The 22,868-nt window shown below is 51.5% G+C and overlaps 1 protein-coding gene across 10 annotated transcripts in view; it reads right to left on the reverse strand.

Annotated features, from left to right (window-relative positions):
• Positions 1-845: 845 nt before the first annotated feature.
• FRMD4A (FERM domain containing 4A) overlaps positions 846-22,868 on the reverse strand; it is a 208,531-nt gene continuing 186,508 nt past the window's right edge. For 3 of the 10 annotated variants that reach the window (XM_035549545.2, XM_035549542.2, XM_035549544.2), the window contains exons 15-23: positions 20,923-21,056; positions 17,535-17,657; positions 14,333-14,561; positions 13,093-13,149; positions 12,626-12,863; positions 12,112-12,276; positions 9,535-10,394; positions 7,667-7,763; positions 846-4,535 (exon numbers count right to left, since the gene is read on the reverse strand). In XM_035549545.2, the coding sequence (XP_035405438.1) occupies positions 4,433-4,535; positions 7,667-7,763; positions 9,535-10,394; positions 12,112-12,276; positions 12,626-12,863; positions 13,093-13,149; positions 14,333-14,561; positions 17,535-17,657; positions 20,923-21,056 (2,006 nt within the window). In that variant the 3' untranslated portion in view covers positions 846-4,432. Of the gene's footprint in view, positions 4,536-6,016; positions 6,087-6,289; positions 6,529-7,666; positions 7,764-9,534; positions 10,395-12,111; positions 12,277-12,625; positions 12,864-13,092; positions 13,150-14,332; positions 14,562-17,534; positions 17,658-20,922; positions 21,057-22,868 lie in introns of those variants that run through there. The other 7 variants (XM_035549543.2, XM_035549538.2, XM_035549539.2 and 4 more) reach the window with 4 other exon arrangements.

Genomic DNA, 22,868 nt, shown 5'->3' on the forward strand with positions numbered 1-22,868 from the left:
TCCAGATGTTTATTTCTGATAATTCTCGCGTTAGCCGGAAATAATTCTGCTGAATCCGATGACTTGTAGCCTGGGGATGAAGTCATGCGTTCACCATAGAAATGTCAGGAGTGCTTTTAGGACTTTTTTACTGCCCCTGGTTGTGCGTTACGGCTCCCCACCCCTTCCCACAGCTGGAAGGGGCTGCGTGATACCGCGCGCTCCCAGCGTGTGGGGTTTCTGCCTTGTGTCACTGTTCCCCTGCCTGGTGGTAGTTACGTGCCTGTAGTGCCTTGTTTGCTATTTGTGATGCCAGAAGGGCTCTTAGGATGGTGTTTGTGGGATCAAATGTAGTGTATGCGGGGTCAGTTTATTCTGATGGAGAAACGGGGTTCCTGTGCTGCTGGTTGCCGTCTCCATTAGGGCCAGGCTTGCCCGAACAATGAGCTCGGTTGAAATTGAAATTGTTTAGCTTGTGATGCTGCTGAGAAAGGTTACAAAGCGAGGCCTGCATTGCCTGACCCGCTTCCTTTTGGGTTTTGCAGGCCGTTCCCCCCCACTCCCCCTCCCTCGGTAAGGTAACCCTGCCGGGAAGCGAGGTGCCGGCGTTTGGGCCCGTCCCGTAGCCCCTCGGCATCTCCTGTGAACGGGGAGCTTCCACCACAGCCCCTCGCTGCCTGGCACCCTGCTCCACGCCCCTCTCCCAGCGTTAATTTTGGTTGTTCCCAGTTACCCGTCCATGCCCGGAGCCCAGCGCGCGAGGGAGCGCCTCGGGTACAGCCAGCAGGGGTCTGCTGAGCCCCGAATCCCAGGGGGTCTCTACAGGGCCGGCTTTTGGGGGGAAAAGGAAGGATCACCGCCAAGGATCATTTTGAAAATGCTTTAATAAGGAAGTGTTGACAACACCGTTTTGCAAAATGTAAAGGTAACTATACAAATTCTTAATACAAAAAGAATAAATTAAAAGCAGATCTTCTTTAATTCTGCAACTTTTTCTACAACATACATATTTTGTCCTTGATTACAATTGAACGGAATCCAGTAAAATCATTTTACATGCTCTAAAGTCAGTGTCAGGAGAGACCTAATTTTTTTCTTTTTTTTTCTTTTTCCTTTTTTTTAAACTAGAGAGTCCATTTTACACAACTCGTAATAAAACTATTGACATTAATATATATGTAAAACTTTACACCTAGTTAACTAAGCAGTAACTGGTCATCTGATAGCACCTGAATGGGGGTCGGCTATGCCTGAAACTAAAACTAAGACAGAGTGAAAACAAATCGGACTGCTTCAACATTTCCAACACGCGACTGCATATAATAGCATTTAAAAATAAACCCTGCCTCGCAGCAGAGCCCGGCGCACAGACGTGCTCCGGGCTGCTGGCTAAACAGGGGGAGCTTCGGACGTGTAGACTAAGAAATTGTGGCTTTATGTCGGATGGAGCCTGGAAAAAATAAAAAAAAAAAAAGGTAAAGGAGGGGTTAAGTTGGTAGTCAAGTGCTTGTATATAACAGCTATGTATATACCCCTCCGTGTTATACTTAAATATGTTAATCCCATATGATTAACATTTTATGTACATTTGTGTTTAATTGAATTGAGCTAAACAGTAAAACCTGTTTTACTTAATCTGTCTTTACTACCAGACTGGCTGCTCACGTGTGCCTTGATTGCAAAACAGAAAAGCAGAACACAAAGCTAAACTCAGTCCGTTTCTAGAAAGCTTTTTCTCTACTCCAGCCTGTTTGCAATTCAGGCTAACCATTTTTTTTTTTCTTTTTTTCCCTAATTTCAGGGCTGCCACCTTTTAACCTTTGCTGCAAAACTGCGGATCTGGGCTTGGAGGAATGAGTGTTTCTTCCTGTAGTGCCCAGAGGCCTCGTAGTGCCGCTGTTGTTGAATTCTTTTTAATTAAAAGAAGGTACACAGAAAAAAAAAAAAAAACACAAAAAACCAAAACCCGAAACCACTTACCAGGGATATTAAAAAGAAAACAGACAGTTGCTCAGAGCCCCTCAAAATCTGTGGGCTAAATTACCTGCTGCTGCTTAATTTGGTCCTCATTTAATCCTTTCGCTTTAGCTCCAGAATCTTATCAGCGCATGCCAGCAATCAGCACGATCTCCCATCCAGCTCAAAATCCAATTAGGAGCTCGCAGTAATTCCCGTGCTAAAGACCCCAAAGCACAGAGAAATGTTAAAATAAAACAGCGTTTTGTTCAAGCATCCAGGTAAGGGGTGCGATCTCACCGCCGTCTGCTGGATCTTTGTGCAGGTCCGGGAACACGAGGCTTGCATGGCTACCTTTAAAAAACCTCTTGCCAGTGTTAAAAAGTAATTATTATAATAATAATTTTTTTTTTCGGAGGGATAAGTCACTTATGCTTCATGTGTGGACATCAAAGAGCTTCGTTCCTGGCTCTGGCACAGGCTTCCCTGGACAAATTGCTCAGGTTTTTCTGCCCAGCCCGGCAGGGCCCCTCCTGCGCCTTACAAGCGGTGCCAGACAGCAGCCCGGCAGGCGAGGGCCGAGGACCGAAGCCCACATTTCTTACATGTATCGGAGAAAGGAATTAGCACGAGCAGCTCGCGTGAGTTTTTTAGAAACCCCATCACCTTGCCAAATCTAATTAGGAAGAACCCATTCGCTTTTAAAGCCGGGAATGCAGTTTTCCAGCAAGCTCAATACCAAAAGGTGTGGCAGCCCCCGAGTCGCGGGGTTTCGTTTTAAACTTCTCGCCCTCCTCGTGTCTGGTAGACGCTGTTGTTACTCTTGGAACACGCGCACACACACTCGCACCTCTGTGTTTTGTTTTTTTTTTTTTTAATTTTTAAACTAAAGCTAACTTCAGTTTCTGCTTTTCGCAAAGTAACCCCCCTCCAGCCATTTCTTTAATGCCTTTCCCATAGGAAATCATCGTTTGCACGCACCAACGGGGGCAGGGACCTCCCCCCATCTAGTGGCAATAAAAACAGCATAGCACCGCAGTGAAGGCTAGACGTGCCAGCTTCGACATCCACCGAGACAGAGATTGTGCACTTGTTCATTACAAAAGTGTCTTTGAGGCCTTTTTAAAGTTCCATGGCTTGACGTGTATAAAGCATTGCTCAAAAGTATGTGTAAACTTGCAGCTTCTTCCATGATTCTCGCATCCGATTTCCTTCTGGTAGCAGGAGGCAGCTCCCGCCGGTGCCCAACACCTCCTTTCCTGCCTTCCCTTCCTCGGGGCCGCTTCTTTCCATGGGGAAATCGGCCTCGTCCGCTGCTTGCTGAGCCCCGCTGCTGCTCCCCTGCTTCCCGACGGACCAGCTCGCCCGCCTGGTGCTGAGCCCTTTGCTACACTGGTGCTAACGAAGGAAAGAGAATCGCAACGGGTACGGCGCCGCCGCGGCGATTAGCTCGCGATGTGCTTTCCCTTTGATTTGCCAGTAACGCTTTTGTGCGGAGATCGACTAGGATTTATTGGCTCTGTCTGCTTGGAGAAAGGTTTTTTGGCAATTTTGAGCTTCATCAGAGTATTAAAAAAATAAAAAAGAAAATCAACCCCAACCCCAACCTCTCTATGTGTTGGTAAGCAATCTGTGCCAGCCACAGAGCTGCGCCGAGTAGCAGTACTTGCCTCTGCTTTAATTAATGCCTCTGTAAACCTCGTTTGTCCGCTTTAATTGTAGCTCGTAGGTGCTGTGGTACCAGCCCAGACCTCCAGTGTGTCTTCAGCACATTGGGTTCTGTTACTGCTGTTGAGATGGGCTCAAAGCAACAAAGGAAACGCTGTTCTACAGGAGGTGGTCGTGTCTGGCTTCGAGTTGAATGAGGTGCTCCCAGAGCAAGAACCTGCTGAACAAACTCACCCTGTTGATGTCGGTTCGGTGATCCTGGGCAGTGCAGATCCGACTGCGAGCCTCTGATGCGGCTTTGAAGTGTCGGGCTATTACTTTTTCATTAAAAGGAGCTTTACTTTTTCATTAAAAGAATTTTCAAGGAGTATTTCTCAGCCTCTGTCCCGTTTCGTGTTGAACCCACCCCCCCACCCCGTTGAAACCGATGCTCTGTTGGCTTCGGATCGCAGGTCATGGACATCTTACTACTGGTACATGCCACAGAACAGTAGGATTTGATGGAAACCTCGACAGGCTCCCATCATTTCAAAGGAAAAACAGCTTTTAAATCGCCGCCTGACTGCTGAGATGCCTGCTCAACGCATCTGCTGCCCTGCGGGCTTCCGGGAGGGACGTGCAGCAGTCTGGCAAGGGGACGCGCTGCCGTCCGCCGCGGTCGCGGTGGATGTCTCGGGGCCAAGTGTTACCGAAATGTCGAATTGCATCGTGAGAAAAGTGCTTAAGAGTTGAAGCTGGTGCTGGGTGACAGTGCAGCTGGGTAAGGCAAATGAGAGGCAGTGAGGTGATCTCAGAACGGCATTGATGTGATTCGCTTGAGGTCAGGGGTTCACACTAGAGTCCCAGGCTTGGCTTTTTCCTGTCCATACCACTGGACGTCTGCTAATTCTGGATAGAGGGGAGAATCCAGGAAACAGCTGTCGTCGTAGCTCCTGCGGGAGAAAGGAAACTCGGTTAGGACAGCAAGGGCTCCCGGGAAGCTCAACCGTGGGCAGAAAGCGTCGGGCTGCGGGTGGGGAGGAGCCCCGCGGCGCTCTGCAGGCCCCCCAGAGCCCGTGTTTGGGGTGGAGGCTCCGCATCGCCCGGCAGCCCCGGAGTTACGGGGCAGGAGCAGCAAAACCAGGTGGCGAGTGAGAGGCGTGCTGTGGGAAGGCCCACGTTTTGCCCACAGGTAGCCCCGTCCTCCTCTTGCGGCACCTCTCTCGACAAGCTACGGTTCTGTTTGCCGCGTGGCTTTTTGGTTGCTCGCACAGAGCCAGTGAGAGACTTCAGGGGAATGCGCTCTTTATCTTAAGACTCGGATCAAGGTCAGCTCCCGGCTTAGGCTGCGGAGCTCCCTGCCAGGAGAAAACCCAGAGGTCAAAATCTTGTTGAGATTCTGAAAAGTGAGTGCTGTAATTGCATAATACTCAGAATTGATGTCTCTCTCTCTCTCATGGCTTGCTTTGAGCCAACTTCCGAATTAAGAGATTGGTTTGGGGCTAGACGTGGGAGATGCATTTTCTGCTTCCCGTGGGCTTCTCCCTTCCTCCTCTGCTCTCTCCCCACCTCGCAGGACTGATCTCGCGGCGATGCAGTCCGGCAGTTCCTGCCTCTCTGTCCTGTTTTCCACCTGGTTTCCCTGGGACTGACGGCTGGGAGGAACCTGAGCAAGGACACTCCGTGCTGCCTGCTAAAGAGCCTTTTGTTTCCCGGCTCTGTGCCGGAGGTCTATGGGTTATCTCTAGAAAGCCGGCCTCGAAACGCTCGAGAGATGCTGGCTGTGAATGGTTGCAGATTCAAATGAGAGTGTCAGACAGTGACTGCAGTTTAATTAAAATGGAATAACTCTGAGGGGTTTTTGTTCCCTCCACCCTTCCCCCTCTGTCTTCCCACAGGAACCGGGCCAGGGTTCCTCCTCGCTCCGTGAAGCCTCGCTGCTGCTGACAGCCTTTCCCCTCGCAGCTCTCTGCGGCAGGGACAGAGGAGAAAAGGGCAGCCGGTGCCAGGCTGGAGCGCTGCTGGCAGCTCCGTCCTGATCACCCGTGCTCGTCTGCCCACCACGCTGCTCCCAGAGCCTCCCCACGCTGCTCTGAAACGTCCCCGGCTGTGAATTTATCCCCGTTGCCCTCTGCCTGTGCCTGTTCAGCCTCCGCTGCTGGCCCGCAGCCCGTCTGGGGAAAGGAAGAAGCCCTCTTTCACTGGGGAAAGCACAACGGCCACAAACTTGCTGAAGAGGCACAGGCAGGGCTCCGAGATGCTTTCAAGTTGTTCTTCCGAGAGCTGAAGGAAGCTTTGTTGCCAAACAAACAGGCACACAATTAAAAAAGCCGCTTCTCGGGGCCGGCGGGGGGCCGGTTATTTGCATCGTACTCATGGAACACGGGCTGTAAGGCAGAGGGATGAAAGAACAAAACATTCCCTTACTATACCTCTATTCATCAGTACTTTGGTGGGTTGGAGACTGAGACTCATCCATAGTGGGTGAGTTGTCTGTTGCTTCTCTGAACAAAGGAGAGCGAAAAAAGGAGGAAAGAGGAGAGAGGAAATGTTAAAGAAAAGAAGTGACACAGACATTGTTACGAGCTTATTAATCCAGCGGGGAAACAAGCTGGTGAATCATCTTCAGAAAAAGAGTTAGCGACACAAAAACATGTCAGGGAGAACCGTAAATCTTTTAATTGGTGCTGGGAGGGAACAACCTGTTCCTGTGGGGGGGGAGGTTGTGTTGTGCTTCTCATGGCAAGCTTTATCTGCTCCTACGATATTTATCCATATGCTTTGGGAGTTATGCTCCGGCGTGAAACAAGCACTGATTTGTCTCCAATTCTTTCTGCACTGGTTGTTGGTGCAGAGCCTAAGCTATAAATCCCGGTAACTTCACGTTCACCAGCTAAGACTGGCTCGATGGTGTTTTGCTGGGAGAGATGGGGAGCAGGAGTTCTCCTGAAGGGGAAAATGAGAAAAGTTGGGATTTTCGAAACAGATTTCTCAGCTGGCTGCTAGCCAGTTTTACTCCTGATTATTTGCCATGGAGATACTCAGAAGAATTAGGATTGGGATGGAGACAGAGACTGAGTCTAGCTTCAAACCCTTAGCAGGGGAAATTTCGGTGTACAGTCAAGGTAGCTGCCATTTCGCTGATCTTATGCTCCCTTGACTTTTTGTGAAATGGGACCTGGAAAATTCTCTGCTGGGAGCAAACGCAGAGACCACGTGAGGCTGGATGTCAGCTGTGTGAATTTAAAATTCAAAGAAGGCCTGAAGGGTTTGTGGTTACAGCTCTCCTCATCTCCATTTTAAAAGTGCAGTCACGGGCAGTGCCGGAATAAGACCAGAGGGCAAACTTGGCCACAGGTGGCCAAAGAAATTGAACAGGTGAGTTTTTTTTCAGTGGCTGCACAGTGAAATGTTTGCGGAGTTAACTCGATTGGTTCCCAGCCACAACTCAGGGGATCCTACCTGTTTTCCTGTGCCAGGGCCTGTAGTATTTTGAGGATTTTAGCCTGAAACTTTCTCTTGGATCTCACCAAACTCAACTGAGTTGCAAAAAATCTGGGACATGCTGAGATAGACAGATCTGGAAATGATCTGTATTTCATGTGACAGGACAGAATCGCAGGAGATTGCTAGAGGATACCCACGGGAGCTCGCAAAAGGCTTGTTGTTTGCTCCTCGAACTCCTCGCCTCGCACGGAGGTGCCAAAGAACCCAGTTCCCAAATTTATGTGAGCAGTGGCTACCCGCATGCAGTGACTCACTCATGCTTTGGTGCCGCGCATTACGTTAGTGGTGGCTGAAAAAAAGAGATGAACTTAATCGTCATTAAGTCACGTTGCTGGGGAAAACCTAGCAGAAAAACGTGGTTGCTGCATGCGCAAATAGGGCAGGCACCTCGCCGTGCCTTTAGAGCAAAGGTCTTGGTCGGAAGGAGGGCATGGGCGGACCACTGGGTGTAGGAAATACTGTGTCCGTGCTCTCCCTTTGCTTGCGTTTGGGGAGGTTTTTTCCTGAGGCTCACAGGATTTTGGGCTTCCTGCGGTGAAGGAGGTGAGTCCCCAAAGCCAACCCCCCAGACACTCACCCAGTCTGCCATGCAAGGATGTGGTGGGGACTGCCCGGTGGCGTGGCTGCTAGCTCGCTCGATGGTGTCGAACTCCTCTGGCTGTGAGGTAAGGCGGCTGGAAAACAACCACAGGGTGGAGAAAAAGAACCGGTGAGGTGAGGGTGCGAGGGTCAGAGCGCTTCAGACCAGCAGGAACACGTCCAGCTGGGAGTAAACGCGGCGGGGAGTCAGAACCCAGCCAGCAAAGCGTGGCAGGGAGCTGCTGCTGTGTGTGTGTGTGTGTGTGTCACGGGCTGGATCCACCTGCAGCCCGGCAGGAACGCTGCTTCGCCTGGCCTGACTGCAAGCTGCACCCTCCCGAGCCCTGCCCTACTGGTGGGAGCCTGGACGAGTACCTGCCTGGATGTGCGAAGGAGGAAGGCAGCTATGAAGATTCCCAAACCTAAAGGTGCCTTTGTGATAAGGTTAAGTGTGGCTTTGCCACCCCTAGCACTAGGGGACCAGAGGAAGGCTTATCTGACTTTAATAAGGCTAGAAGCAGGCTGGACTAGAAACCTAACAGTTGTTCTCAGGGAGTTTGCTCAGCGAGGGTCTAGCAAGGAAATCCACCTGGCCAATCTTCTCAAGTCCATGCAGTGCTCACCCTCCGAATCTGTAAGTACAATCCTCTTTGAAAGGACAGCGTGAAGTCCAGCAGACCTCCCACCTGGGGCTGATCAGCCGAACGATGGATGCTTCTGCCTGGCACCCCCCTCCTGTGCTGTTCATTTTCTTAGCTGCTGCCAAAGGGCGCTTTTAAACAAATTTTCATCTGCTCCCCGCAGCCGGCAGCCCCCGAGCTGAGCATCCTCCCCTAGTTTTAGCAGGGAACCAATTTGGGATGCACAACCAGCCTGTACTGGTGACCGGTCACAGCAAGCCGTGGTTCCTGAGCTCACCTGCCCCTGTGCTGCCCAGGCACCACGTTTAGGTTTGAAGACCCAGCTGGGTGGGGGAATTTTATTTGTCTTGTCCCCCCGGACCCTCCCACGATCCTTTCTGGATTGCCTGACTGAACCAGTACGGCTCCCAAAGCTAAGCCAAGCAAAGCTCTGCGGCGTGCAAGTATTTTCTGCTGCTGGCTGGAACAGAAGTGCCAATTAATCAAAGGGAGGGGAGACAGCTTTTCACGCTGAGACACAGGCTGGTGGTTCCAGCAGCTGTTAGTGGCGTGTGAGGAGCGTGGCATTAAACCTTCTCCAGCATTCTGGAGTCTGGGGCGAGCACAAAAACCTATCAGGGGCGGTGTGGTGGTCACCACGAAGCAGGTGCAAAGCTCAGGAGTCAGAAGGCCAAGTGCCAGCACACGAGACCGATGCCCTGGTCTGCTCCAAGGGGCAGGTGAGGCTTGAGCAGCGGTGTCAGGCACGGGGCAAGGAAGGGACAGGCACGGCACAGACTCTGATCAACCAGCTCTCCCATCCCCACCGGGCTGGATTCAAGTTTTTGGCATGTCCTTGGTCTATCCAAACGGGACCGTCCGCCGGTGACCGATGGCCAGCAAATATTTAACCTTGGCCTGTTTCATAACACCCAGTGGTGTCCGCAGGTCCACGACTCGGACTGTCTCGCTGTTTAATATTAACAGCGCAGAGAGGTGCAGAGCTCTGTGTGCGACAGAGAGGTAAATTACTGCGCAAACTGGAGCACTCTGAATTTCAGGACGTTATCGGCACAACTGCTGGAGTCTCACGGGAAAGCCAAACATCAGCAGAGCACAGCGATGCCATCACGCAAACGTTTTTGTGGCGGGCAGAGGGCCTGGGACGCTCCCCACCTAACTTTTAACCTTCCCCACGCCTTGTTTCTCACACCAACCCCCGGCCTTGCCCACGACGGGCTCTCACCTGACGTTGCTTTACACATCTGAGGCATTCTCGTGACCCTGCTGTGCGCCACAAAGGTGCTTTGCGAAGACGTGCTGTACTGGGAGCTGCTGTCCGAGGACGTGGAGCTCGTGTGCGAGAGGCGGCTGTGCTCCTTGTGGGAGGCCGTGGAGCGCTGGTACCAGAGCCGCAGCTCGTCCGACACGGCAGTCCTACCCGAGCCCTTCTCGTGGCCCTCCCTGCCCAGAGACGGAGTCCTTATGATTTGGGAGCGGGATGGGGTGAGCCGCACGGAGTCCGCTTCGTCCCCGTGCCAGTTCTCCTTGAACATCCCCCCCGCCGTGTAGGAGTTGGAGGTTTTGAATTGTGCTTTCACGCTGTAGTGTCCCTCCTGGTCGTTCTCCAGGCTGCGCACCACCACGGGGGTGGAGCTGCCCTCGATGTACAGGGGGTACTCCTTGATCCTGTACTGGGAAGAGGGTTGGCTCTGGCTGTGCAGGTAGACCCGGTGGTGCCCCGTGCCGTTCCTCGCGGCCAGGTTGGGCATGCTCCCCGAATTGGAAGAGACCAGGTTGCCCGCCGATTTGTGCCTTTGCCTCTGGCGCTCTCTGGCCTTCGACGGGGAGTCCTCTGCCAGGGTGGAGTAGTTGGGGTTCATCTGAGCAGGGTAGTAGTGCTCGGAGCTGGAGTGGCTGGTGCAGGACGAGCAGTCGTCCATGGGGTCGGAGCCGTTACTGCTACGAGTCCTTGGGGTGTAGAAATCGGGGCTCCCTGTCTCGTTTTCCGAGCCGAGGAGCTTGCCTTGTGACTCCAAACTGGAGCTCCGGTGTCTAAAGTGCTGAGCTAGGCTGTGCAGTCGGGTCGGGCTGATGTCTACTGACCTGCAGGGACCAGGAGAACATTCAGGATGGTAAGTCACGAGGACAAAACACTCCCTCTCCCCTTCTACACACAAATCTGGCCTCACTAGCAAGGCAACACTGAAAACTTGGACTTTTTCAGGGGCTGCTGGCTGCAGAACAACTGCTTCCCTGCCGTGGGGTTGGGGCAGTTAGGTCCAGCTCCTGCTCCTGCCCAGTCTCCCTGGTGGTAGCATTCACTCTGCAGCACCATGTGGGACACAAACCCTTCCCAAACCCAATTCCTCGGTGGCTTCCTGTGCTGGGGAAGACCCTGTCTGAGGCCCCGGTGACCTCAAGCCCCTGGCTTTGCTGGTGTGAACCAGCAGAGCTGTTTGAATCAGCACCATCCTGGTGTGTGAATCCACCGAGTGTTTCTCCCATTAGTGACAGTCAGACAGACAGACTGTCCATACTTAGCCCAAAACGCAGCAATTATGGCCTTTGGAAACGTCACCTTTGTGAAACAGCTGGGTTTTGCTGGGGCCCAGCCGTGGGTAACACACACAAGACTGTCAGCGGGTGACAGCCCTTCAAGCATCCGCCCCGAATCGTGAATTTACAGGGCTTGATCCGTGGCCAAGTCCGGGTGGTCTCTATTCATCCCGGCTGCTCGGAGAGCTGCAGCCACCCGCTCGAGGAGCAGGAACACCGCCCTCGGACAAGTCAACCCCCCCCCAAACGACAGACGGCCAAGGCTGGGGCATGCAGCTCGTGAAAGAGCCCCAGACTGAGCGAGGGTTGTTCCGAGCACCCAGACAGCCCCCACCCAGTCAAGGCCACTTCTCAAGCGCTGTGCCAGGCTCGTTTCTCATGCAGCTCAGCTCTGGCGTTAACAAACATTGTGCTCTTGACAGGCACTTTCAGCCAAAACCTTGTAACGAACGCAACCCAGGGCCTCGATGCCTTGTGTCGTTTCTGCCCGGTCTGATGTGCCGGCATTGCTCCTCATTTATGCCGGGCTAAGCGATGTTAGCAGCACCCCTCAGGGCAGGACAGCTAACAGCACACAGCTTTGGCTCAGCTCTGCTTCTCTGTTTGTGGGGTTTGCCGCGGGAGCCAGACAACAACGAAGCTGAACAGTTTCTGTAAAAATCAGTCAAATTGGGCTGTGCATATCAAATCACCTCCCTAACGCTGAGATTTTAAGTCTTCCCTTTGTCAACCCTTGGCTTATGCCACTGCCACCTGGATCCTTGAGCGTACAGACCTTGGGATTGCTTTGTACAGCCTCTTTCCCCGTGAGATCATACACACGTGCAAACATTTTACATGCCACCGTGAGAGAGAATTAACACTACCCAATGTTTTGTATGGGAAAGGAAGCAATGTGTTATCTCCAGCTGGATCCATGAAGGAATTTACTGCAGTTAGCAGTAGCATCGCATCCCTTCTAGAAGTTGAGCCATATGGGGTTTGTAGGGCAGCAACTGGGATGAAACGTCCCAGCAGAAGAAAAGCTTCATTACTCTGAGGGGGAGATGAGGGGCAGGATCATGTTTATCTGAAGGCATTTCAGGACCTCAGCTCAGGAGAGATTTCCTGCTGGTAACAGTACTTGAGCCTCTGGTGTGAAAAGGACTGGTTTGTGTCCTTTCCTGAACTGGGAATTAATGGATACCCTGGGGGCAGGATAAAGCAAAGAATGGTTATTTCAGGGCAAGCAAGGTGAGAGTGTTGTGGTGCCGGGAGGACTTACCGCGTGGAGTGGACGTAGTGCGGACTGCGTACCCGTAGGTCCGGCGTCGAGGGCATGCTGGACTGGGAGTTCCAGTGGGGAAGGCTCCGGATGGGGCTGTTCTGCAGGGAGCTGCTCCCTCCTGCCTCAGCACAGCTCCCGGTGCTGGGGAACCGCTTGTGACTGCTGCAAAGCAAGCACCCGGCTTCAGTTCCTGGGCTTTGATTCGGGGAAAGGGCTCCCTGCCTCATTTGGGGTCTCAGGCACGTGCCTGCCATCTCCTGGGGTGAGTGGGAGTGGGGTCAGATGCTGCCCTGAGTCACGTCCCACAGCCCTGAGACAATCCACTGTCCTTCCTTCCTAATTACTTCTTCAAAACAGCAAGATACCAGGCAGCACTCATGTGACTGCAGCCTACTTTTTATGACGTGTTAGCCAAAAAGCCCAAAAGTCTCCCTTTGGTTTTGTAAGGGCTCTCAGCTGTTCCTCCCAAAGGAGATGTCTGTGTGACGGGGACAGGAGGCAGCTGGCTCACCTGGAATGACCGTGGGAGGAGCGTTTCTTGACCTTCTCGTAGGGTTCGTCCAAGGATGACTCGCTCCACATCTTGGGCTTGATGGGGGACTTGTCGTAGTCGTTGCGGTGGTAATGCATCTGGCGGAGGCCTTCCAGTGACTGCGGAGGAGGCGGCCTGTTGTGCAAGGGTGGCCGGGGCGGGAGTCCTTTGTGCGGGGACTGGAGAGGGGAGATTGTGCTGGTGACCTGAGAATCCTCTGTGGAGAGAAGAAGGGGAAGGGGTGACGGCTGTGTGGCACGTTCAGTTCCAGCAGTACTTTACGGGGCAGCATGACGCCTTGCTCTCAGGCTAGAGCGGTTTTGGGACTGGGAAGTTTGGGTGGATCATTACACGGAACAGCTCCTCCATTTGGAGCATCCATCAGGAATTCACACATCCCTCCCCATTTCCCTCCTGCCCTTTAGAACACAAAGCAGCCAACATACCATCCTCGAGAACAAGGGCATCCGAGAGGGAGCTGTCCTCACTGGCAATGTTTCCTTCTGAGGAGACGAAAAGAAAGATGGTCAGAGGGTCATGAGAATCGCAGGGTGAATTGCACCGTCATCTCCCACTGACTCTTAGCCTTAAGCACTCACCCACATCTTCCTCCTCTCGCAGCCATAAGGCAAGAAGGTTCCTATAAATAACTGGCTCAGCCCACGCTCGTCTCAGAGGGCAGAGCTGCAGGGCAGGTCTCTCAGCAGCAGACTGCCGTTCGAGGAGCTGCTAACTCTTTTCAATTAACGGGGATTAAGCCTGAGTCACAACAGAGAGCTGAGGTTCCCCAGAGGATGTAAAATGGAAACGGGACATTATCCAGATTGATATCTGCTGAAGATCTCGGGCCTTAAGACTCTGGGTTCCATCTCTGCCTTTCTAAAACGATCATCCTGTTGCGAACTGAAGGCCCACACTAGGCACCAATTTTGTGTGATCTGGGGGAAACGCTTCCTGAGCATCCTCTGTAGCAGCAGATGGAGAAGCTCTCGTGTCCTTGGCATGCATCTTTGGGCTGCCTCCCCCATCCGCATCCTGTCTGTTATCCCTGACTGCAGTGCAGCTTGGTACCCAGGTCACAAATACGGCAGCTCTAATCTCAGTTTCTGCTACAAAGGCACGGAAAAAAAACCTCTGCAAGTCAAAGGGAAAGGGCAAAATCAGCAAGGGAGAAAGAACTACAGCAGCAAGTTAATGGATTTCATGAAAAACCAATCAACAACCCAGTAAACCATAAAGTGCCCTGAGAATTATACTGTAAAAAAGGAAGAAGAAAAAAGTATTTGAGCACAGCAATGACAGTGCTACCACTTTGATTTTACAGATGCCTTTCAGCTAGAGAGCTCACCCCAATCTGCTACCATTAATTACGTTTGTACTGCACCGCTCTGGAGGAGACGTTAACAGAGCGATTTTATAGGTGAACAAAGGAGTCACGGTCTGCTTTCGGGACACGCTTACAATCCACAGCGTGACACTGCCTCTTGTGCCATGAACCAGCACATCCCGAACACAGTCTGGGCACCCATCTGACAGCACGCTGCTATGGGAAAGGACAGCCCGACTGCCTGCACCCCTGGAGCCCTCCAGACATGGCAGGGAAGAGGAGGGAAGGGAAATTCGTGCCTCAAACAGGAGATGAAGGCAGAGCCTTTGGTGGTGCTGCGGGTGCTGAGCCTGACTTACCGTCTATGATCAAGGAGGCTCTCTGGGTCGGCTTCTTGCCGGATTTGATGCGATACTCGTTAATGGCGTTCTCGATCTCCTGCAGTTTCTTCAGCGCGTTCAGGTAGGACGTCTTCCTCTGTTTCTTCAGCTTTTTGCTGACGTTCGGGTCGCTCGCCAGGCGCCGGGCAGCCTCCGTGATCTGGGACTGAATGGCAAACTCCCTCTCCAGGCGCTCCAGCTCTGCCTCCTGCGAAAACGTCAGCAGATTTTGGGCTGCCACCAAACCCTCCTGGCTTGGCTATTGGGAAGCTCCCCCTGAGTATGGCCAAGGAAAGCATCCACCATCGTGCTGCTCCCCTCATCTCAGGGCTTCCCTAAGCATACCCACGTGAGTGGGGTGACCCCACAAGGAGGGTGCGTGTGCTTCAGCCCCGACCCTGCCACGCTGCTTGGCACACTTCAGAGGTGCTCTACCATCGACTCATCCATCCTCTTACATCCACCTTATGGGAGTTTCTGCCTCCTGCCCACTCCTTCTCCATTTCCTAGCTCCATATTGAAACCTCGTGTGATAGCAGAGCTGTGCATAGCTGCTAAGCTACAACTTTAACCTTCTCGACAGGCTTGGCACTCACTGACCCATCTGGGTTAAAAAAAAAAAAAAAAAAAAAAAAAAGAGAAGATGGGCTAATTCCTCCCTGGTGTACGGCTGCTAAAATCTGGGGAGAGCGGGAGCTGAGGTAATTACGGGCTGCTGTAACTGATTGCCCCAGAAAATTGTCTCCTCCACTTACAAGCCAGGAGGGGGATTTCAGAGGAATCCGCGCCTAACAGCAGGCTGCCTGCGTGCCAAAAAGGGCTTGTGTATCCAACGCCGGTCGATACAGTCTTAAATGCAAACAGGTGTCCCCTGGAAGCTACCTACTGCTTTGTAGTCACGCTCCAAAGCCCAGGGATCTAGGTCAATAAATGCCAAGGCAGAAGGTGGTTTGGCTTGGCCTGCACGGGGACCCCAAGCTGTGATCTTCAAAGGCACTCGCTATCTGTAGTGAATTTGGCTGCCTTGCCCAGCTCCATGGAGCTTTTGGCGTTGGTCTGCTCGAAAGGGGAACACAGTACATCGCAAAACAGGGCAAAAAAAAGCCAAATCCTTTTTCTTCTAGTGAGCTGTGGGTGTTCAGATTGTCTATCAGACACGTATTCACGGAGATCCTCGATACGCAAATTCAAACCCTTTCTCTTAGCAGTAGCGTACGCTGCAAGGACGGATGCTGTGGGAATTAATCAGATTGAAATCATTCTCTCAAGTTTTTATTCAGGGCTTCTGGCTTGCAAAAAGCTCTTTGCTGTCAGGGGTGAGTCAGCATTGCCTTGAAACTACAATTATCGTTTCGGAAAGACTGAACCCACCCCCATCTTTTTAACAGATCCCTTTTTGCACTGCAGACTTTATAAGCTCTACCAACGCCGAGCATATTAAAAGTGAATTTGAGGAAGGGAGTTTTAAGGCCTGGAGCCTGGTTCGCTGCCTTCTGGCAAAATCCTTCCTGGGGCCAGGAATTATGGACCTGGTAGAGGTGATTACCAAGAAATGCAGAAGTCTACTCTGCAGTTCATGCTCTGACAAAGCTCTTACTGAAGTTACTGAGAGTTTGGTGTGAGCTGTCATTTCAGCCCTTCACAGGTTCAGTTCTAAATCACTCAGAATATCTTAGAAATGATGTCTTAATTTTCTTCCCAGCCATAATTGTCTCTTTTCATCCAGCGAAGCCCCTATAAATAAAGCCTTAGGAGATGAGGGCTATCATCTACCTTCAGATGGAAGTGCCTTGCTTCAGGTCCTTGTCACAGTTGGTAATTTCAGTCCTGGATTTATGGAACTGGGGAAGAATTTCACCCTTGTTTTAAATTGAGTTTCCAGTGTTTGCACTTGCTGAAAAGCACACGAAAATCAACACTGGCCTCTCTAAACGTTCTCAAACCGGCAGCCAAATAAACACAGCCCAACATTATTCTTCGAGAACAGAAATTTATGCTTTTCAACACAGTCCTAAAGTTTGACAGATGAAAAAGGGGATAGAGGGAAGCTGAGTCAGCGTGTTTGGATTGCTGTTGCCAAAAGGCAGGGTGCCTGCAGTGGGGAGGAGCCGCTTTACCTTCGTGCTCTTCCCACTGCTCAACCCAACCTCGCAGAGGAGTGAGGAGATCCCTCACCCAGCGGCCCCAGAAGCTGCCTCGTAACAGTAAAGATGTGGGGAAGCTGGGGATCAGGTTGTAACAGAGCAGCCAACAGACTGCAGGGCTTTTAGGAGTAACTCAGCTACGCTGTGCCTCCCTTTGAAAAGCTTAATTAAACGTGCTAGTTCATGAATATTTGACTTCGGAGGAATTCCTCTCCCAGGCTCCATTGAGAACAAAACTGAAGAGCTCCAGCTGTTTATTTTTTCAGCCGAAGGAAAACACCAACAAAACGACAAACAGTTAATTCCCTGGCTGAACCGAGCCTTACACCACGCGGTCACACCAGCTTCAGCCTCTCCTCTTACAAAAATAAAAAGGAAACTCAAAACTGGAATACGCACAAGTGTCTTGAGACAAATGCGTCTCTGCAGACAATGGCTTTTCTGTGAATCCGGTCCCGCCTCCCAGCTGCTGCAGGCCTGTTTTCACAGCCACGGTTCAGGGCACTGACCCAGCACATTGTGGGAGCAAGGGAAAAGAACAAACACTCCCTGGCAAACTCAGCAAAACATCATTCCAGATCCCCATAGGTAAGGACGAAGGCTCTTTTGTTTAAGGATCAGGGAGCAAAACGCTTTCATTCTGCTGCTGCGGGACTACGATGGGTAACTGCGATGCTTTTCCTCCCTGTTAGGGGATCAGAAAGCAAGTTGCTGTTTGTGACAACAACACAGGGCAGCAGCAGGTCTTGGATGGCTCAGGGGGCTCCTGATGTGCTCCCAGTTGATCACCCTGGCTGTTCCTGTTACCCCTAGTACAGCCAGGGCTGAGCCCGGAGGGTTTGAGCTTTATTCTGAGCCTGGCCTAAGACAAGCCACCCTCTCTCTGCTTATTTTTTTCTGATGGGAACTAAAAAAGGCACCGTGACCAACTGCAGTCATTTACGACAAGAACATTATGGCTCCTCCGTGATGCACAGCGGGTGTCGCAGAGACCCTGGGTGGGGACACGGGGCTGGAAGGGAAGGACGAAGCCTCACCTCTCCCTTCGGCAGGATTTTCTGTTCGTCCAGCTTAAAGGCAGTTCCTATTCTTCTCCTTACAATAGGTGGCTCCTCCCCGGGATCCAGGGGGTATTCTCGTGGCAGCTTTCCCGTGAGCTCCTGCAAGCAGAAAACACTGTAAGTGACCTGGGAGATGCTGTAGCGGAGTCCTGTCTGTGCAAAGCACCCCACAGCTCTTCAACTGTGGCTGTAGAACGACAGATCCAGCCCAGCCAGCTGATAAACATACAGGAGAGCACCCAACCCTGCGGTCCGGGATCTAATGCTGAGGGTGGGGAAGTGTTTTTCTTTAACCTGTGCATGAATACGGATTTCATGGCCTGCCCAGTGCAGGTTTGTAGGTGGTGCCCATCCTTAGGGCGTCGGGGCCCGAGGCTGAGCAGATCGCAGCACGCACGCTTTCATCTCCGCTGCAGGGCTAGCAGGAAAAGAAGAGCTGCTCGCTGCTGGACTGCTCCTGGAAGGGGGATGAGCACACCTGAGAGCAGGATGCACGCCTGCTGCATCAGAAAGCCCCACTGGCAACAGCTGTGCAGGTTATGACCTGCACAGGAAAACCATTCCCACCTGATTCGTGATGTGCTCGAGAGGAATGCAGTGAAAAGAGTCGCTGAAAGCGGTGCCTGGTGCCTCATTGCCTGCCTGATAACACCTCGTGTGTCAGAAGCAGGCCCAGGTGATGTCAGGGGCAGCTTTGGAGGGATATTAGGTGATGCTTTGTCGGACTGATGGGGTCATTTGCAAAGGTTTGCTCAAAACCTGAAGCAAACCCCACTGAAGAATATCTGGAACACAGGAAGCAGCGAGCACCGATATCGATGTTAAATCTGCCTTTTTTTTTTAATTAATTTTTTTTTTCCTGGACTGCACAATACAGCCACACACATCGGAATTAAAGGCATTCAAATGCCTACAAAAAAAAAGGCAGGAGCCTCGAGAGGAGAACAGCCCGACTCCTTGTACTCCAAACTCTCCCCATGAAGGACAAAAGGCCTTTGTGTTCTTTAGCATCAGCCTTGAGAGGATCCAGCTGGCAGAGTAACCTAAATCATCTGAATCCCAAAGAGCAGAGGCTGACCTTACTGTGAGCGCCGAGCTCAGGCCCCTGCCTGCCCTGGCCTCTCCCCCACTCCTTAATGGGGTTTTTCTTTCTGCTCTCGGGTCACTAGGAAACAAGGACCTGGCCTTTGCAGATCTTTCCTCAAAGCAGTTCCGAGCAAAACGGGTTTGCAGCACTGCTCCGTGCCGATGTGCACAGCCCCTTTTGGGAGAGGCACTGTTGCAACACCTCATGCGTCCCGTTCTGGGTTGTCTTTCCAGCCCTGTGGGGTTATTTCAGCTTTTCTTCTGCATCGTGTTCCCTCTGGTGTGACGGGGCTCTAGGCACTGCATCAAGACACAGCTTCATGTATCGCTTTCTGAGGGAAGCAAGGATATTTCTTTATAACCCCGGAGGTAATACCAAGCAGGGCAGTAGGGAAAGAGTTAACATCTCCCGTAAAAAGCTCAGGACTGGAGCAGAACAAAATGAATGCAGGCTACCAGGCTGCCTCCATAAGCTGCAAAGTATTCACAGGCACAGGCCTGAAATGTAGTCTAAATTAATAAGTAACTGGAGTGCTGATGGCCTGAAGTAACCTGATGCCACTGCTAGGAATGGCTCTGGCCATGCTTATTTGATTATGCCCCCACTTTTAACCCTTTTTTATCTCCTGGTTCACCTCCTCCCTCTGTTTTGGCCATTTCCATGCCAAAGCACCACGGGAAGAAACGCTCCCAGCTGCAGGCTGCTGATGGACGAGCTGTAGGGTTGCAAGACGGGGTGAGATCCCAAGTGCCCATCAGCTGCCTCTCTCGGCTCATCCACAGAAAGCAGCAACACTTTCTAACAGCTCTTCAGGTGCTGACAGATGGGCTCTGGCCAGCCCTGCCACAGCACGTTAAGGAGATATCGCTCCTTCCTGCTGGCCCCGTGCCCCAGCAGGGAGCTTTGGCCTGGGCTGTGGTTGTGTTGCTCAGCATCTGAGGCTGCACCGTGGATGGGGCTGGGGTTAAAAGGCACGGGGCTGTGAATTCCTATTACTGTGTGGAACAACCAAATCTTCCCCTCTGTGCACGCTGCTGCATGGCATTAGCCCCAGGCAGCATTACCTTGGGGTGGTAAATGACTCCAGACCTCGTCCAGCAGCCCCCCAAAACATGTCACTGCTTCCTGAGGATGATCTTAGCTCTGCGCCCGAGGGGCTTATGAGACTGGATCTCCTCCTCCTGACCTGTATCATCAGCATAAATTGGCTGAAAGGATTGCTCGTGGTGAGTAAGGGAGAGGAATTGGGAGCTACAAAGATTCCTGCTGAATTTCTTTGTTACAAGGTATTCTCCAGCTTATTCTTGTAGCACTAAAACTACAGACTGAAGTACAACGAGAGCTGAATCAGTGACCTATTTCCCCCATTTTTGTCAGAGGCAAGATACACATCAAATATTAATCAACAGCTCAAAGATCTCGGTGCTGCTGTCTGCAGCCAGCTTCCCGTAGTGTTCGACATCACCATGTGTTGTTAAATTCAGATTTGCAGGCCTGGTGAACACGGGAGGGTTCCTGAATGACCCGAGTGTATGCTGCTGCTGAATTGTGTCTCTGCACACAACTGCAGCAGGCTTTTGATTTCCCAAAACAGAAAACCAGTCTGCAAAGTGGCCTCCTGTGTACTCCCAGAACGAAGAGGCAGGTGAGTGGGATGGTTATGGGATGAGTGCTGGAGCTTGTCCCCACCCAGCACTCCAGGATGACCACAGTGGTCCCTTTTTACAGGGTCTGCCTTTCCTCTCCAGCAGTGCCAGGGCTTACCTGAAGAATCTACATGGAGAAGGGAATCTACATGGAGCAGAAAAGACCTCACGTGCTGTACAACAGAATATGCTGGGAGAAGAAAAGCACATAAAGTCCGGCCTGCTCCATGAAGAAAGTGCAAGGGCAGGTATTTTTTTTTTTATAATGTAGTCAAAAGTATTTGAGGAGTGATTAGCAGTGCACAGAACAGCCTTCTTATGCTGTTTAGGTAGCATATTGCCACCAAAGCCAGCAAGAAGCCTGTCTGAATGCGTCTTAAACACATCTTCAAACAGCAGACGGGGCTGCTCAGCACCCTACAGTCCCAGACCAACCGGGTAGCCATGGGGTTGGCTCTGGAGGGCAATGCCCCGTGGTATTGCAATCCAGATTTGAAACAGCTGGACCTTGCTGAAGCTTTTGGACAACGGGTTTTGGAAGAGGAATTGCTTCTTCTGCCTCCACACCACCTCCAAACAAAAAGCATGCAAGCAACGAAGTGTTGGCAGCTATAAAATACGCATTGCCTACCGCTTCTCGGAGACACAGTTTCTTTAGCTCTTCCAAGCGCTGGCGCAGCGTCTCTTCCAAAGCCTCCTGCCTGGATTTCAGGGCGGCCAGCATGTCTTTCTTGGCAGACTGAGAGCTGTCTGACTCTTGGGAACCTGTCAATAAACAATGATTTCACTAGGGCAGCTGACAGCAGCACACACATCTGGAGCGCCTGTAATTTTACCAAAGCCTTGGATGCGCCCCTTCCAAAAAGAAATCGGGCTGTGACATGAAGCAGGTGTTACGGAGTCATGTTTGTTTACGGCAGATTCTTAATGCTTAAGTTAACAGAGACCGGACAGCGGGGCACACAAAGATGTCTGTAAGCAGCACGCAGAAAAAGAAAAACAACAAAATTATTCATGCAGAGATCCCAAAAAAAAAAAAGAGACATACCGTTCCCATGGAAGTTCCCAATAACAGTACATTTTACAAAGCCCTGGAGATGAGTTATTGGGAAAGTGAGCCTAGGAGAAGCCATTTGACAATACAGACCGCTTCTTTAAGGACTGCAGTTATCTTAGTAGCAAACACTGAATTCAATCCACTTAAAGTGTCTGCTTTATGGAAAAAAAAGAAAGTAATGGGATGAAATTATATAGCAAGTTTCCTGTAAGATGCATGCTAAGCTGTAAAACAAAACCAAAACAACAACAACCCGCCGGTCCTTCCAGGAGAGCAGCTGCCTCTTGTGAAGAGGTAGGTCAAGATATTTAGACTGGGGGTCCCGATGGCTTGACTTTTCAAGTGGCAATTACCCAGCGACTTCCACCAAAGAAAGCCTGTGCAAACTGCCTGCTACGAATCCAGAGTTAAGCCAGGCTGTTGCTCAGATGTCATGACAGCACTTGTGACCTCAGTTCTTCAGGGGAACTTATTAATGGGATTCCCGATTCCTTTTTCTTTTTTTTTCTGTGGTGGTGATGCATCACTTGCTATCCAAGTGCCTGCATCTCAAAGAGGAAATTTTGGTTGCATATACTTCTGAGTCCCCACCTTGAGCAGCTGCTCCTTACGATGTGCCTAAGCATTCGCCCTCTTTAATGCATCTCTGGGCTTGGGCATGAGTTTATGGTGAGCTCGTGAATTTGCCCGAATGAGCTGAGCGCATCCTTTTGGCACAGAGAAAGGATATGAAGATTATGGGCACACTGAGAGAGGAAAAGCAGCCTCAGGAAGGGGCAAATACCATCTCCACAGGCTTTTCACTCATACCACTGTCATTTGTTCAGCTACAGCTGGGCTGAACTGACACAGCCGCTGTGGTTAAGAGGTTGTTGTTGCCTCAGCAGAAGTGTCCAGGTGACCTAAGGTATCTGGGATGTCTTCTGTGGAGTGGCAGACATGACACAAGACCCCATCAGACCCATCTTCTTTGGGACTGCTGGTGGGACACTCTAACCCACCCACAATGGCACCAGACACCTATGTTCAGACAGCTGGATGGCCATCTGAGTGCTCTGTAGGAACTTCTTGGGGGGGTATTTGTGCCTGCAGAGAAGCCTTTGACTCAATAACGCTTCAAGAGGCTTTCTCTTGGTCCTCTGCGCGTCCTCAGTGCCAGCACCTGGTGACTTTGGGGCCGTCCCCTGCCTTTCGAGAGCAATGGAGCAGAAAAAGCAGGCCTTTATTTTCTGCAGGAGTCAGACACAAAAGGATGCTACATCGAGATTTCAGTGTACTTGTAGGGTGGGAGTCAGGGGGGACTTCTAGACGTCCTTGCACCTTGGTCTCTTAGCATACAGTGACGATGCTCAGCACAAGCTGGTTGAAAATGCTGTTGCCATTTCAGAGCGCTGGCAGGAAACTAGAAACAATTCTTTGCTTTGGCAGCAGACCAGGGTGAAATTTGTGCTTTCAGCTTCGTCCTTCATTGCTACTACTCCGGCGAACTGCTAAAGCTAAACCGACAGAGGATGAAGGCA

The sequence above is a fragment of the Cygnus atratus genome, chromosome 1 (assembly GCF_013377495.2).
Source record: "Cygnus atratus isolate AKBS03 ecotype Queensland, Australia chromosome 1, CAtr_DNAZoo_HiC_assembly, whole genome shotgun sequence".
Lineage (NCBI taxonomy): Eukaryota > Metazoa > Chordata > Aves > Anseriformes > Anatidae > Cygnus > Cygnus atratus.